This window comes from Echinops telfairi, unplaced genomic scaffold, assembly GCF_000313985.2.
Source record: "Echinops telfairi isolate 266 unplaced genomic scaffold, ASM31398v2 ScPeMD7_7459;HRSCAF=8497, whole genome shotgun sequence".
Classification (NCBI taxonomy): Eukaryota; Metazoa; Chordata; class Mammalia; order Afrosoricida; family Tenrecidae; genus Echinops; species Echinops telfairi.
The window spans coordinates 1,399,478-1,411,535 of NW_022111359.1; the positions used below are offsets into that span (position 1 = coordinate 1,399,478).

The 12,058-nt window shown below is 39.9% G+C and overlaps 1 protein-coding gene across 1 annotated transcript; it reads left to right on the top strand.

Moving 5' to 3' along the window:
• The first annotated feature begins 200 nt into the window (after positions 1-200).
• LOC123522784 (zinc finger protein 883-like) lies at positions 201-11,828 on the top strand. Its single transcript, XM_045300108.1, has 4 exons — positions 201-433; positions 7,708-7,834; positions 8,934-9,084; positions 9,602-11,828. The coding sequence occupies exons 1-4, from the start codon at positions 431-433 to the stop codon at positions 11,388-11,390; spliced, it is 2,070 nt and encodes a 689-aa protein (XP_045156043.1). The 5' UTR covers positions 201-430; the 3' UTR covers positions 11,391-11,828.
• The last annotated feature ends 230 nt before the right edge of the window (positions 11,829-12,058 follow it).

Sequence of the window (12,058 nt, forward strand, 5' to 3'; positions counted from 1 at the left end):
TGTGGGAGGGTCTCCATCCGTGGTGAAGACAGCAGAGAAAGGTGGCTGGGGAGCTGCCCAGCGTGCAGGTGTGAGCTGGGAGGCTGGAGCCTCTTCTGCCTCGGGTTGAGATGCCCTTGGGGTGGGTGTTGCCCTGAGTCTGGGAGGAAGCTGCTTCCTCAGCACTGCTTCCTCCCATCCTCCCTCCCTTCCAGGTCTCCAGGTCGGTGCAGGAGAAGTAGTCCAGTCCAGGCCGCTGGGGGCCTGGGGCAGCCGTCTCCCACGTCCGTGAGTCACAAGGAAGGATTTCCACAGCTCTGACTGGCGTGTGGACTGTTTATTTGTTTCCAAACTTCCGGAGCTCTGCTCCCACCCCCATCCCTCTTCCTGAAGTGGCTTCTTGGACGTAGAGACGACATTCCTTGAGACCCCCGGAAACTGGAGTGAGGAAATGGTGAGTTCCGCAGAGGAGAGCTGGGCTATTCTAACGTAAGTGGGTGAGGTGCGGTATGAATTGCTGGGGCACCATCTGTGTGCTGCAGGGCTGGAGACCAAGGCCGGGAGCCCTGGTAAGACCCTGCTGCCTGTTTCACAGCTTGATTGTGAGACCCATTCCCCTCCCCCAGGGCAGTTCTTTTACTTCCAGACTTTCTGTGGTGAGGATATCATGACTCCCCAAACCAGGGTTTGCCCTCTGACTTAATGCTTACACTTGGTATTTCATCCCTGCAGCTTACTCTGTTCTCCACGAAGCTCGGCTGGGTCCCTTACCTGTGAAATAGTGTAGCCATGTTAGAAACAGTCTTCTGACAGATTCAGTGGTGTATAGACTCTTATCCGCCTGGTTACTCTCTTCAGAAAGTGGTCAAACATAAGCTTTTGAGGACGCTACAAGTGTATCAGATGGTGTAATAGCAGGTCTAAAATGGCAAACGTTTAAATGATTTTCATGTTGTACATGGTATTTTCTACTAAGAACACTTAATATTTCCCTTGGCACATAGAATACGCAAACGTGCAATATGTTCGGTGGTGCACAGCGACCCTCTGTATAGCAGAAGGAAACACCGGCACCGCCCTCACCATTGTTCCGTCTGAGCTCTTCGATGCAGCCACTGTGTCCATCCCCCTGTCTAAGGTCTCCCTCTGTTTACCAAACGTGCGCCCTTCTCCGGAGACTGGTCTCTCCTGACAACATGTCCAAAGTGCGTAAGATGAAGACTTGCCAGCCTAGTCTCTAGGGAGCATTAGGGTCCTACTTCTTCCAAGACAGATCAGTTTGTCCTTTAGCGGTCCATGGTCCTTTTGATATTCGTTACCAGCACCACAGTTTAAATGCACTGATACTTCCTTAATCAGTGTCCAACTTTCACATCCATGTGAGGTAAATGAATAGCATGGTTTGGGTCAGGCACAGAAGACCTTTTTAAAATGTTGCAAAACAAGGATGTTACTTTGAGGACCACGGTGCACCTGACCCAAATTGATATTTTCCTTGACAACTTCAATTTTTTTCTCCATTTATTAGGGTGTTTCCTATTGGTGCAGTGGTAAGGATTTGATCTTCTTCACACTGAGTTGTAATCTGTACTAAAGACTGCAATCCTTGATCTTCGTCAGCTTGTGCTTCAAGCCCTCACTGTCAGTAAGCAAGGTTTTGGCATCTGCATGTTGCAGGTTGCTAATAAGCTTTCCTCCAATCTTGATGCTGCATTCTTCAATTAAGTGTTCTGAAATTCCCATTCTTCGCAAGACTGTCCAGAGTGTGTTATAATTTACACAGTTGAATGCCTTTGCATAGTCAATAAAACACAAATAAACATCTTTCTGGTGTTCTCTGCTTTCAGCCAAGATCCATCTGATGTCAATAATGATGTCCCTTGTTTCTTATCTTTTTGAACCTCTGGCAGCCCTTGGTCAATGTACTGCTGCAACTGTTATTAGATGAGTTAAAGCAAAAGTTTACTTGCATGTGATATTAATGATATGGTTCTTTAATTTACTTATTCTGTTAGATCAGCTATCTTTGGACTGGATACAGATATGCATCTCTTCCAGTTAGTTGGCAATGTAGCTGTCTTCCAAATTTCCTATCATAGACCAGCGAATGCTTCCATTGCTTCAGCAGCCCCATCAATTTCTAGAGGCTTGTTTTGGCTAATGTTTCATGGCAGCCTGGACTTCTTCCTTGAATACCATTGGCTCCTGCTCATATGATGCCTCCTAAATGTTGGAATGTCAAACTAGTTCTTTTTGGGAGGCCGTATTATTTCCATCTTTTTCTTTTTAAGGCTTCCTACATTGTCCAATATTTTGCCAATAGACTTTTTCAATATTGCAATTTTTCCTGAGTTTTCTCAGTTTAAGACGCACTGAGTGTGTTCTTTCTTTTGGGTTTCTAACTGGAGGTCTTTGCACATTTCATTGTAATATTTTACTTTGGCTCATTCAGCTGCCCTTGGACATTTTCTATTCCACTGTTTGACTTTGTCATTTCTTCAGATTGCTGTAGTTACTCTGTAATTAAGAGCAGCTTCAGAATACCACTTTGATCTTTCCATCTGTTTAAGGACCTTTTTCTTTGTTCACATGTGCTGTTCTTGAGGTCCTCCCTCAGGGCATCGGGTCTCGTACACTAGTGTTCAGAAATCAGAGCTCTTCTTAAGGGGTTCTTGACATTCAGGTGAGACAGACACGAGGAAGTGTTCTGGCTCTCCTCCACATATTTTCATTTTCTTCCGCTCAACCTGAACCTACATGTCAGCAATTAATGGTCTGCTCCACACATGGGCCCTGGCCTTCTTTTAGCTGCTGCTATAGAGCGTCTCCATGACCCCTTCCTACAAACGTGGTCCATTTGATTTCTGTGCATTCTGTCTGAAAAGTCCATGTGTATACTTGCCTTTTATCTTGTTGGAGAAAAGTATTTGCAGTGAAGACAATGTTGGTCTTGCAAAATTCTATCATATGATTCCCAGCTTTGTTTCTGTCACCAAGGCCATCTTTTTCAATGATTGCTCCTCCTTTGTTTCTCAACTTTTGCATTCCGTTCTCCAATAATTATCACTGCATCTGGATTGCATGCTCGATAATTTTCTGACTGAAGAAGTTGGTTAAAATTTTCAATATCTGCATCATTAGATTTAGTGGTTGGTGCATAAACTTGACTTTCCTTGTACACAAATAGATACCCTACCACAGACAGCACCATGTATTTTAAGATGTCATTTTTGACAATGAATGAGAAGCTGTTCTTGAATTTTTCATACTTTGCATATTAAACCGTAAGATGTTTTGATCCAGAATGGCCAATGTAAGTCCATTTCAACTCAGTAATGCCTATAATACTGATCTTTATGCGTTCCATTTCATTTCTGATGATTTTAACATTTTTAGCTTCTTCGTACATTCCAAGTTCTGGTTATTAATAAGCATTTGCAGCTGTTCTCATATTTTGTCCTGCTCCAAAAGGAAGTGAAGGTCCCAAAGGCTTGGCTCCAAGTCATTGTAGTAGACTCGACCTTGAGAAGGCAGTTCCTTCCGCACCACATCTGAGTGCCTTCCGACCTGAGAGGCCATCTTTTAGCACTGTTTTTCACAGTGTTGGTCTGCTGTCCATGAGGGTTTCAGTGGCTCATTCTTCTGAAGTGGACAGCCTATTCCTTCTTGTTCATAGTCTGGAAGCTCTGTTCTGTTCACTTTGGGTGACCCTGCTGGTATTTGAAATACCAGTGACATAGCTTCCAGCATCACCGCAACACGTAAGCCACCACAGTACAACAAACTGACAAGCAGAGGAGAATATGAGGGGGCATCCCCCCAACGGAAAAAAAGCTCTGCTGGGCAGAGCTTTTGTAGTATGCATTTTCCCCGCTAAGCAAGCAGCCAGCAACTCGCTCTGTTAGTGCGTCCAATGGTGTCATCTGGGAAGGTTCTCTCTGATCACAATGAATTTTTTCATAAAAGCAATTTCACGCGAACTTCAACTTTTGTAATGGCCAATTTAAGAGGACAGCGTGCAGCTGTGAACTTTTTTGTTTCCTGCTTGGGAACAAAACCCCACAGACACTGTTGTGATGTTCAACACAGCTTACAAGGCCAGCATTATAGGGAAAACTCAAGTGCACAAGTGGTTTTCTCATTTCTAAAAAGGTGCAATGTCAATTGATGACATACCTCATTCTAAATGTCCATCAACTTCCCAAAAAGACGAAAATGTTGACAAAATTCATGGTTGAAGACCAACAATGAACCATTGAAGAGATGGGGAAGTTATCTGGACTATCTTGGAGCTCAGTTCAGCAAATTTTAAGAGATGATTTGGAAATGAAAAGAGTCACTGTGAAATTTGTGCCTCTGGTTCTGACTGACCAGCCAAAAGAGCATCGAGTGGAAACGTTGTGCTTTGAAACAACAGCTCCAAAGCAACCCAGACTTTTTCCAAGGTTGTTATGGTGATGAGACATACTACTATACTTACCACCATGAAAGCAAACATCAGTCAAGCCCATGGAAGATGCCGTCGTCATCTCGCTCAAAAAAAGCTCATCAAGTGAAATCACAGATCAAGATGATGCTCATTTGGGTTTGTTTGTTTGGGGGTTTTTTTTATGTAGAGGGATAGTGCATTTGGAGTTCATTCCACCAGTTCAGACTGTTAATCAAGCTTTCTACTTAGAGGTTCTGAAAAGATGCATAATAGTGTACAAAAAAGCCTGATTTGTGGCAGACAGGGGACTGGTTTTGCCACCACGACAATGCACCTGCTTATGCAGCCATCTCAATGTGCCAGTTTTGGGGGAAGAAAAAAAAAGCATGACTCTCTTGCTCCATGCACCTTACTTGCCTGACCTCGCTCTGTGTGACTTCTTTTTGTTTCCACAATTGAAGAGGGACATGAAAGGAGAGTGGTTTGATGATGTAGAAGTGGTGAAGAAACAAACAAGGAAGGTGCTGTCAGTCATCCAAACACATGAGTTTGAACACTGTTTTCAAGAGTGGAATCTAAGATCTGACAAATGTATTAGTATCATGTAGAGTACCTTGAGGGTGATAGGGTTGTTTTCTAAAAAATATTTAAATATATAGCTTTGAAAAAAACATTTCGTTTTTTGGGGGGTACCCTGTCGTACAATATTGTTTGCTGAAATTAGGTGGCATGGTGCATTAAGCTTGGGCTGCTAAAGCGAGGCTAGCAGTTCAAAGTCACCAGCTGCTCTGCAGAAGAAAGAGGAGGTTTCCTACTCCTTCAGTGTGTCACAGCCTTGGCCACCTGAGGGGCAGTTCTACTCTGTCTTACATAGGGTCACCATAAATCTAAATTAACTCTACAGTGAGTTGTACTGAAATTCTATTTTTCCAATATGTGTTACACCCAAAATTCGAAACTCAGTATTAACTTGAAAGTATATTTTAAGAATGATTGTTCATCTAACTCAACTTTCTTCGTTCAGCTTTGTTAAATAAACAACTTTATTATATTCAGAAGCATCTTGTCTATGTTTATAGGAAATCAAGTAATTCTCTTACAAGTTCCAATTACTAATAGATGTTTGCAGCTGTTTCGTCAAATTTTGAGTCATGCCCTAACAGTAAATGAATGAATATTTTTATATTTATTCTGGAAACTATTTTACTTATCTTCTTTCGTTACATAAGGTATTTTATGCTTTTTAATGAACATGTTTTTTGGGTGGTCTTCTCATAGCAGCACATGCAGTGCTTAAAATAAATTCTTGTATACAATTCCAAAATGCTACACACAATTGACATTAATTTTGGGGTTCTGTTTTTCAACTGTGCTGCCATGAATGAAAATTTAGATTGTGGCCATTAATTAGATTTTACCACCTTATTCTACTAAATATAAATGTGAATTTCTAAGACCTGATTATTAATAGTATAAGTTTAAAAACCTTGGTAAGTGAAGAAAAGTAAAATGAAAATGAAAGGGTTCTCAGAGGACATTGTATAATTGTTATATGAGAATTACTTTTGTGTTTTAAATTGTGCCAGAAACCGTCTTCACCACTCACCTGTCAGTTTGTCATATTGCGGTGCCTTTCCTTTTGTTGTGATGCTGGAACATAAACCATGGGCATGGCAAATACCAGGAGGGTTATCCATGGTTTACACATTTCAGTAGAGCCTCCAGACTAAGAACAGAATTTTCCCAACTTCTCCAGTGTGAGCTTGATCAAACATTGCAATCAGATGCATTGATAATTGGAATACAAGATTTTGGAAACAAAACTTGTAACTATGTCCTTGGTGATAGAAATGAAACTAGAGATTACATGATCAAATTTGGCAAGAACAGTGACTTCTTTATTACAAATACAATTTTTAAGCCAACATAAGCAGCTACTATACACATACCTTACAAGATATAATACACCGTAACCAAACTACCTACTTCTGTGCAAAGAGATGATGGAGAAGCTAACTCAATGTCATCCGCCAGAACAAGCCCAGGAGCAGCAGTTTCGGGAACATGCTATCAATTGCCCACCTATAAGTTGTTGAAACTCGTGAAAATTAAAACAAGCCCACAAAAGCCAAAGTACAACCTTGAGTATGTCTCACTTGAATTCTGAATCTCCAAGAGCCAATTCCATGCTTTGAACACTATTGAAAGAAGACCTGATGAGCCGTGGGATGACATCAAGAACATCATACATGAAAAAGGTAAAAGATCATTAAAAAGACATGAATAAAAGAAAAAATCAAAGGAAATATCTGTAAAGACTCAAACTTGCTCTTGCACTTAGCGTAGCTAAAACAAATGGAAGAGATGATGAAATAAAAGAGCTGGACAGGAAGTTTCAAAGGGCAACTCAAAAAGATTAAGTAAATATTACAACGAAATGTACAAATACCACAATTAGAAAACGAAGGTGTACAACACAACATGTCTCAAGTTGGGGAAAGTGAAGGAAAAGGCCATTTTTAATTTGTATTGTTGAAGGATTCTATGTGCAAAATATTGAATGATACAGTATCAAAAAATGGGAAGAATACAGTCACTGATGAACAGACTTGGTCAATGTTCAGCGATTTCAAGAAGTAGCATATAATCAAGAACTGTTGGTATTGAAAGCATTCAGTCCAACCTGCATTGAAAACACTGAGGGAAGCAAAGCTCCAAGAATTGATAGATTACCAATTGAAGTGTTTCCACAAACAAATGCAGCACTTATTAGTTTATATCAGGGGTTGGCCAACTTTTGAGACAGAAGAGCCAATTCTGCCACTCATAACAATTTAAAAATTATTCAAGAGCCATAGATAGATTTTTACCAATAAATGAAATCATTATTATCTGAATAGTAGTTTTATTTTCACTTTCAACTTTACTTTAGAGCCACATGTACATACCATAGGAGCCCCATATGACTTGTCAGTAGTAGTTTGCCAACCTCTGGTCTTTGCCAAGATATTTGGAAAACAGCTACCTGGCCAACCATCTGGAAGGAATTTACATTTGTGCTCATTCTAAAGAAAGACGCCCATCAGAATACATACATTATTGAACAATGTCATTAATGTCCCCTTCAAGTATAATTTTGCTGAAGACAATTCACTGTTTCAGCAGTACCGCAGAAGCTGTCAAACATGCATGCCAGATTCAGAGAGGAATGAGGAATATAGTTTCTGTTGTCAGATAGATCTTAGCATCATTCTTGTATACATGGCACCTTGCTGATCCAGCATGTGTGGATATTTTAGGAACCCATGGTTGTTGAAGATGTGGCTGTGGTCTTTAGCCAGGATGAGTGGGCAATGCTGGGTCTTTCTCAGAGGAAACTCTACAGAGATGTGATGATGGACACGTTCAGAAATTTTGCCTCAATAGGTAAGAATTGCACCTTTTCATTATTGTTATTCCTTTAGTGAACAAAAGTATTTACTACTCAACTTTGCTTAACTGGATTTAAAAATGAGAATAAATTATTGAGTAAAACAGATGGCTTCTTGCTCTGTAGGGCTCAATTAGTATTACTGCCTTATATACATAAAACTCAAGTAGTAAAAGTGAGTTTTCATTTCTGTTGTGATTAAAAACTCTGAGACTATTTACTAAGTGTCTAGTTTGTCTTCAGGAGTCCCTTTCAGAGGCAGATTTGTGGTGTGGGGACTTAGAGTTTTGCTGCGTTTATTCCAAGTTAGACATGAATATTTTCCTGCAGATACACTCATACTAGTCCATTTTCAGTCACCCTGGAAATCAGAGTATTGATTCAGTGTCAGGGTAATGTTGCTTTGCACTGCCTTCTCTCATGATGTACATTTCTGCATAAGCATCGTATCACCTGTAGCCATTTGTTTTTCTAGAATTGCAAGTGTAGTGGAGATGAAACTCTTTTTAGGGTTATTGTGTTGGTGTGTACCAGGAAAGCTAGAACTTTTTAAAAGGAGCAGCCCAGGATTCAGGGAATTAATTACATTGTAATCAGTCATCAAGGAAAACTCTCTCTTAGGTTGAGGATACAGTTTCACAGGTGGCTGTGCTTATTTTTCTGATTTCAGCAATCCTGTCACAATTGTAACGGAGACCTTTCCCCTTTTTAATGTGACATCAGGAATGTAGCCAGTGCCATAGACTTAGCGCTCCTGAGCACACCTGTGTGTGTCACTAGCCCTCTCAGTCTTTCTGAGATCATTGCATGCGCAATTGTTTTTAAACCATTACCAATATACTGAACTTGAAAAATGTGATGCATGTCTTTTTTTCCCTTTTATTCATTTTTTTATTTTTTAAAATCATTTTATTTTGAGCTCTTACAAATATTATAACAATCCATAATTCTATTACATCAAGCATAATTGTACAGTTGCTGCCACCACCATTTTCAAAACAATTTATGTCTTTTTTCACAGCATCCTTTTCTCCTTTATAATTCTTTTCCATTTTTGTTTCATGTTGTGAATTTCAACTTGAATTATTGGGTCAGTCTCTGAAAATCGTAATGATGGAGAAAATTTATCCATAGAACATATAATGGTGCAGTTCATGAAAAATAGCACCTGGTCTTCCATGTTAGAAGAAGTCTGTGAATCACATGACAATGAAGATCAGCTTGAAAACCAGATGAGCTATTTGAGGTAAGTGTCATTCAGGCCAGAGGAAACAGTGCCTCATGAGAAATTCCTAGTGTCATGACTATGTGTGTGTGTGTGTGTGTGTGTGTGTGTGTGTGTGTGTGTGTAAAGAGAGAGAGAAAACTTGACAAAGGGTCAGGAAAAAAAGAAGAGTCTCAGTTGGAATCACTTACCCCATGCCTGCAACAATCATGAAGATGCCAAAACACCAGGTGGGGAGGATTTCACTTCATAATACGTGGAGGTACTAAGAGTAAAGACCACTAAATGCAGACCAGTAACACCAATACATGTAGCTGGGAAAGTGTGTCTTAGGAGCATGTTCACAGATGTGTCAGATAGCAAGTATTTGAAAAAAATTCCATTAGACATAATTATCATCAGAAAGACACTTATTTTAGAAAGCCACTAACAGTAGTATTTTATGCTAAATGTATAAACCACTGAAATAAGCAGGTTGCAAAAACCATGTGATATATATGTGCTTATGATGAAATGTGAATGGATTTATTTCCAACAGCGTGTTGCCAGTTTTCAAAAGAATTCATATAGCAGCAAACTGCTATGAATGCAATGAGGGCAATCAGTGTGGGACAACCTTCAGCTTGATTCCAGACCATGCTATACTACAAAGAAATCCTTCAGAAGTCAATCCTTTTCAATGCATTGGGTATGAGAAAGCTTTGGATCACCCCCTACAAGAGCAACATGTGACATCTCAGACTGGATTCAGTACCTGTCAGTGTAAGGAATGTGGAGAAGCCTGCAGTTGTCCTTCCCACCTAAACACTCCTATGAAAACGTTTAATGGAGAGATATCCCATAAATTGAAGGGATTTGAGGAGGAGTTCATTTGTATTTCAACATTGAAGGATTCTGTGGCAACGGTGACTGGGGAGAAACCCTATAAATGCAATGAGTGTGGGAAACGTTTTTGTAGTTTTTCCTCCTTTTGGACACATGTGAGATGCCGTTATGAACGTAAGGAATGTTGTGAAACCTATAGCTGCCCTGCATCCTTCATTTTACATAGAACATTTCACAATGATAGGCCTTACGAATGTAAAGAGTGTGGAAAAGCCTTTAGTGTGGCCTCTTCCCTCACTGAACATATAAGAACTCACATTAGAGACAGACCTTACGATTATAAGACGTGTAGGGAAACCTTTAGTGATTCCTCAGCTGTCATTAAACATATAAGAGCTCATAGTGAAGAGAGACCTTATGAATGTAAGGAATGTGGAAAAGCCTTTAAGCAGCTCTCTGCCCTCAGTACGCATATAAGAATTCACACTGGCGAAAGGCCTTATGAATGTAATCAGTGTGGGAAAGCTTTTAGTTGTTCTTCAACCCTCACTACACATATAAGAAGTCACAGTGGTGAGAGGCCCTATGAGTGTAACGAATGTGGGAAAGCCTTTAGTTGTTCTTCATCCCTCACCACACATTTTAGGATTCACAGCGGAGAGAGACCATATGAATGTAAGGAATGTGGGAAAGCTTTTAGTCAGCCCTCAACCCTCGCTAGACACACAAGGACCCACAATGGAGTGAAGCCTTATGAATGTACCGAATGTAGGAAAGTCTTCAGGCAGTCCGCAACCCTCGCTTTACATATAAGGATTCACAATGGAGAGAGGCCTTACGTATGTAAAGAATGTGGGAAGGCCTTTAATCATGCTCCATCACTTGCTAAGCATGTAAGAACTCACAGTGAAGAGCGGCCCTATGAATGTAATGAGTGTGGGAAAACCTTTCATTGGTCTTCAGCCCTAGCTATACATTTAAGGACTCACAATGGAGAGCGGCCCTACGAGTGTAACGAGTGTGGCAAAGCCTTTCGTTATGCCCCCTCCCTCACTAAACATATCAGAACACACAGTGGAGAGAGGCCCTATAGATGTCAGGAATGTGGGAAAGCCTTTGTTTGTTCTTCAGCCCTCACCACACATTTAAGGACTCACAGTGGAGAGAGGCCATACGAATGTAATGAATGTGGGAAAGCCTTTATAACTTCTTCAGCCCTCACTACACATTTAAGGATTCACAGTGGAGAGAGACCTTATGAATGTAAGGAATGTGGGAAAACCTTCAGACAGCTCTCAACCCTCACTACTCATGTAAGGACACATAAAGGAGAGACCCCCTATGAATGTAAGGAATGTGGAAAAGTCTTTAGGCAACTCTCAACCTTCACTGCACATATAGAGACTCACAATGAAGAAGAAACACCCTATATATGTAATGAGTGTGGCAAAACATTTAGGAGTTCCTCTTACCTCGATTTACATAGTAGAATTCATATTTGAGACAAGTTTTATGAATATAATGAACGGGAATACCTCACTTGACATATAAGATCTCACAGTGGAGGAACTATACTATTTCAAAAGTAGGATGTCTTATCCTTCCTAGCATAGTTTTAAACAAGTTCATGAAAGTCTGAGAAATAAAATTTTTCCTTGAGTAAGAAAACAGTGCTAAGGCACGCACACACACACACACAAAGAAAGTTATTAGAGATGCTTTGTGCTTTCAGGAAAAATGATAGTTTCAAGAGAACTAACTACCAGGCAGTCCACATCAATGTTTGTTACTTTATCAATGTAAGGTAAATCATACCCGTCTTAACTTTTTTGACTATTACAAATAAAGCTGTAGTGAATAGCTTTGACCAATGTTTTATACTGTGCAATGTTTTATTCATGTTATTTTCCATCAATAAAATACGTTCTTCTTGATTTTGATATGAGTGTTCTGCTTTTATAATTTTTATTTTGTTTTCCATTCTCATATATTATAAATTTAACCATCTTTCCCTTTGTAATTAATTAATCATAGAACACAGCTCTGAAGCTGTGCAAATTATTGGTGTTTATTGTAATCTGGTCTACTAATTTGTCACCATTAATAAATATTGCCCATGCTTATTATTACAGTACTTTTTGCTAGGAGGTATTTTTTTGTTCCAATTACT

Coding starts and splice junctions, on each gene's coding strand:
- LOC123522784 (XM_045300108.1), top strand. Junction 7,835..8,933: donor CAGAAATTTTGCCTCAATAG/GTAAGAATTGCA, acceptor TTATTGGGTCAG/TCTCTGAAAATCGTAATGAT. Junction 9,085..9,601: donor AACCAGATGAGCTATTTGAG/GTAAGTGTCATT, acceptor TATTTCCAACAG/CGTGTTGCCAGTTTTCAAAA.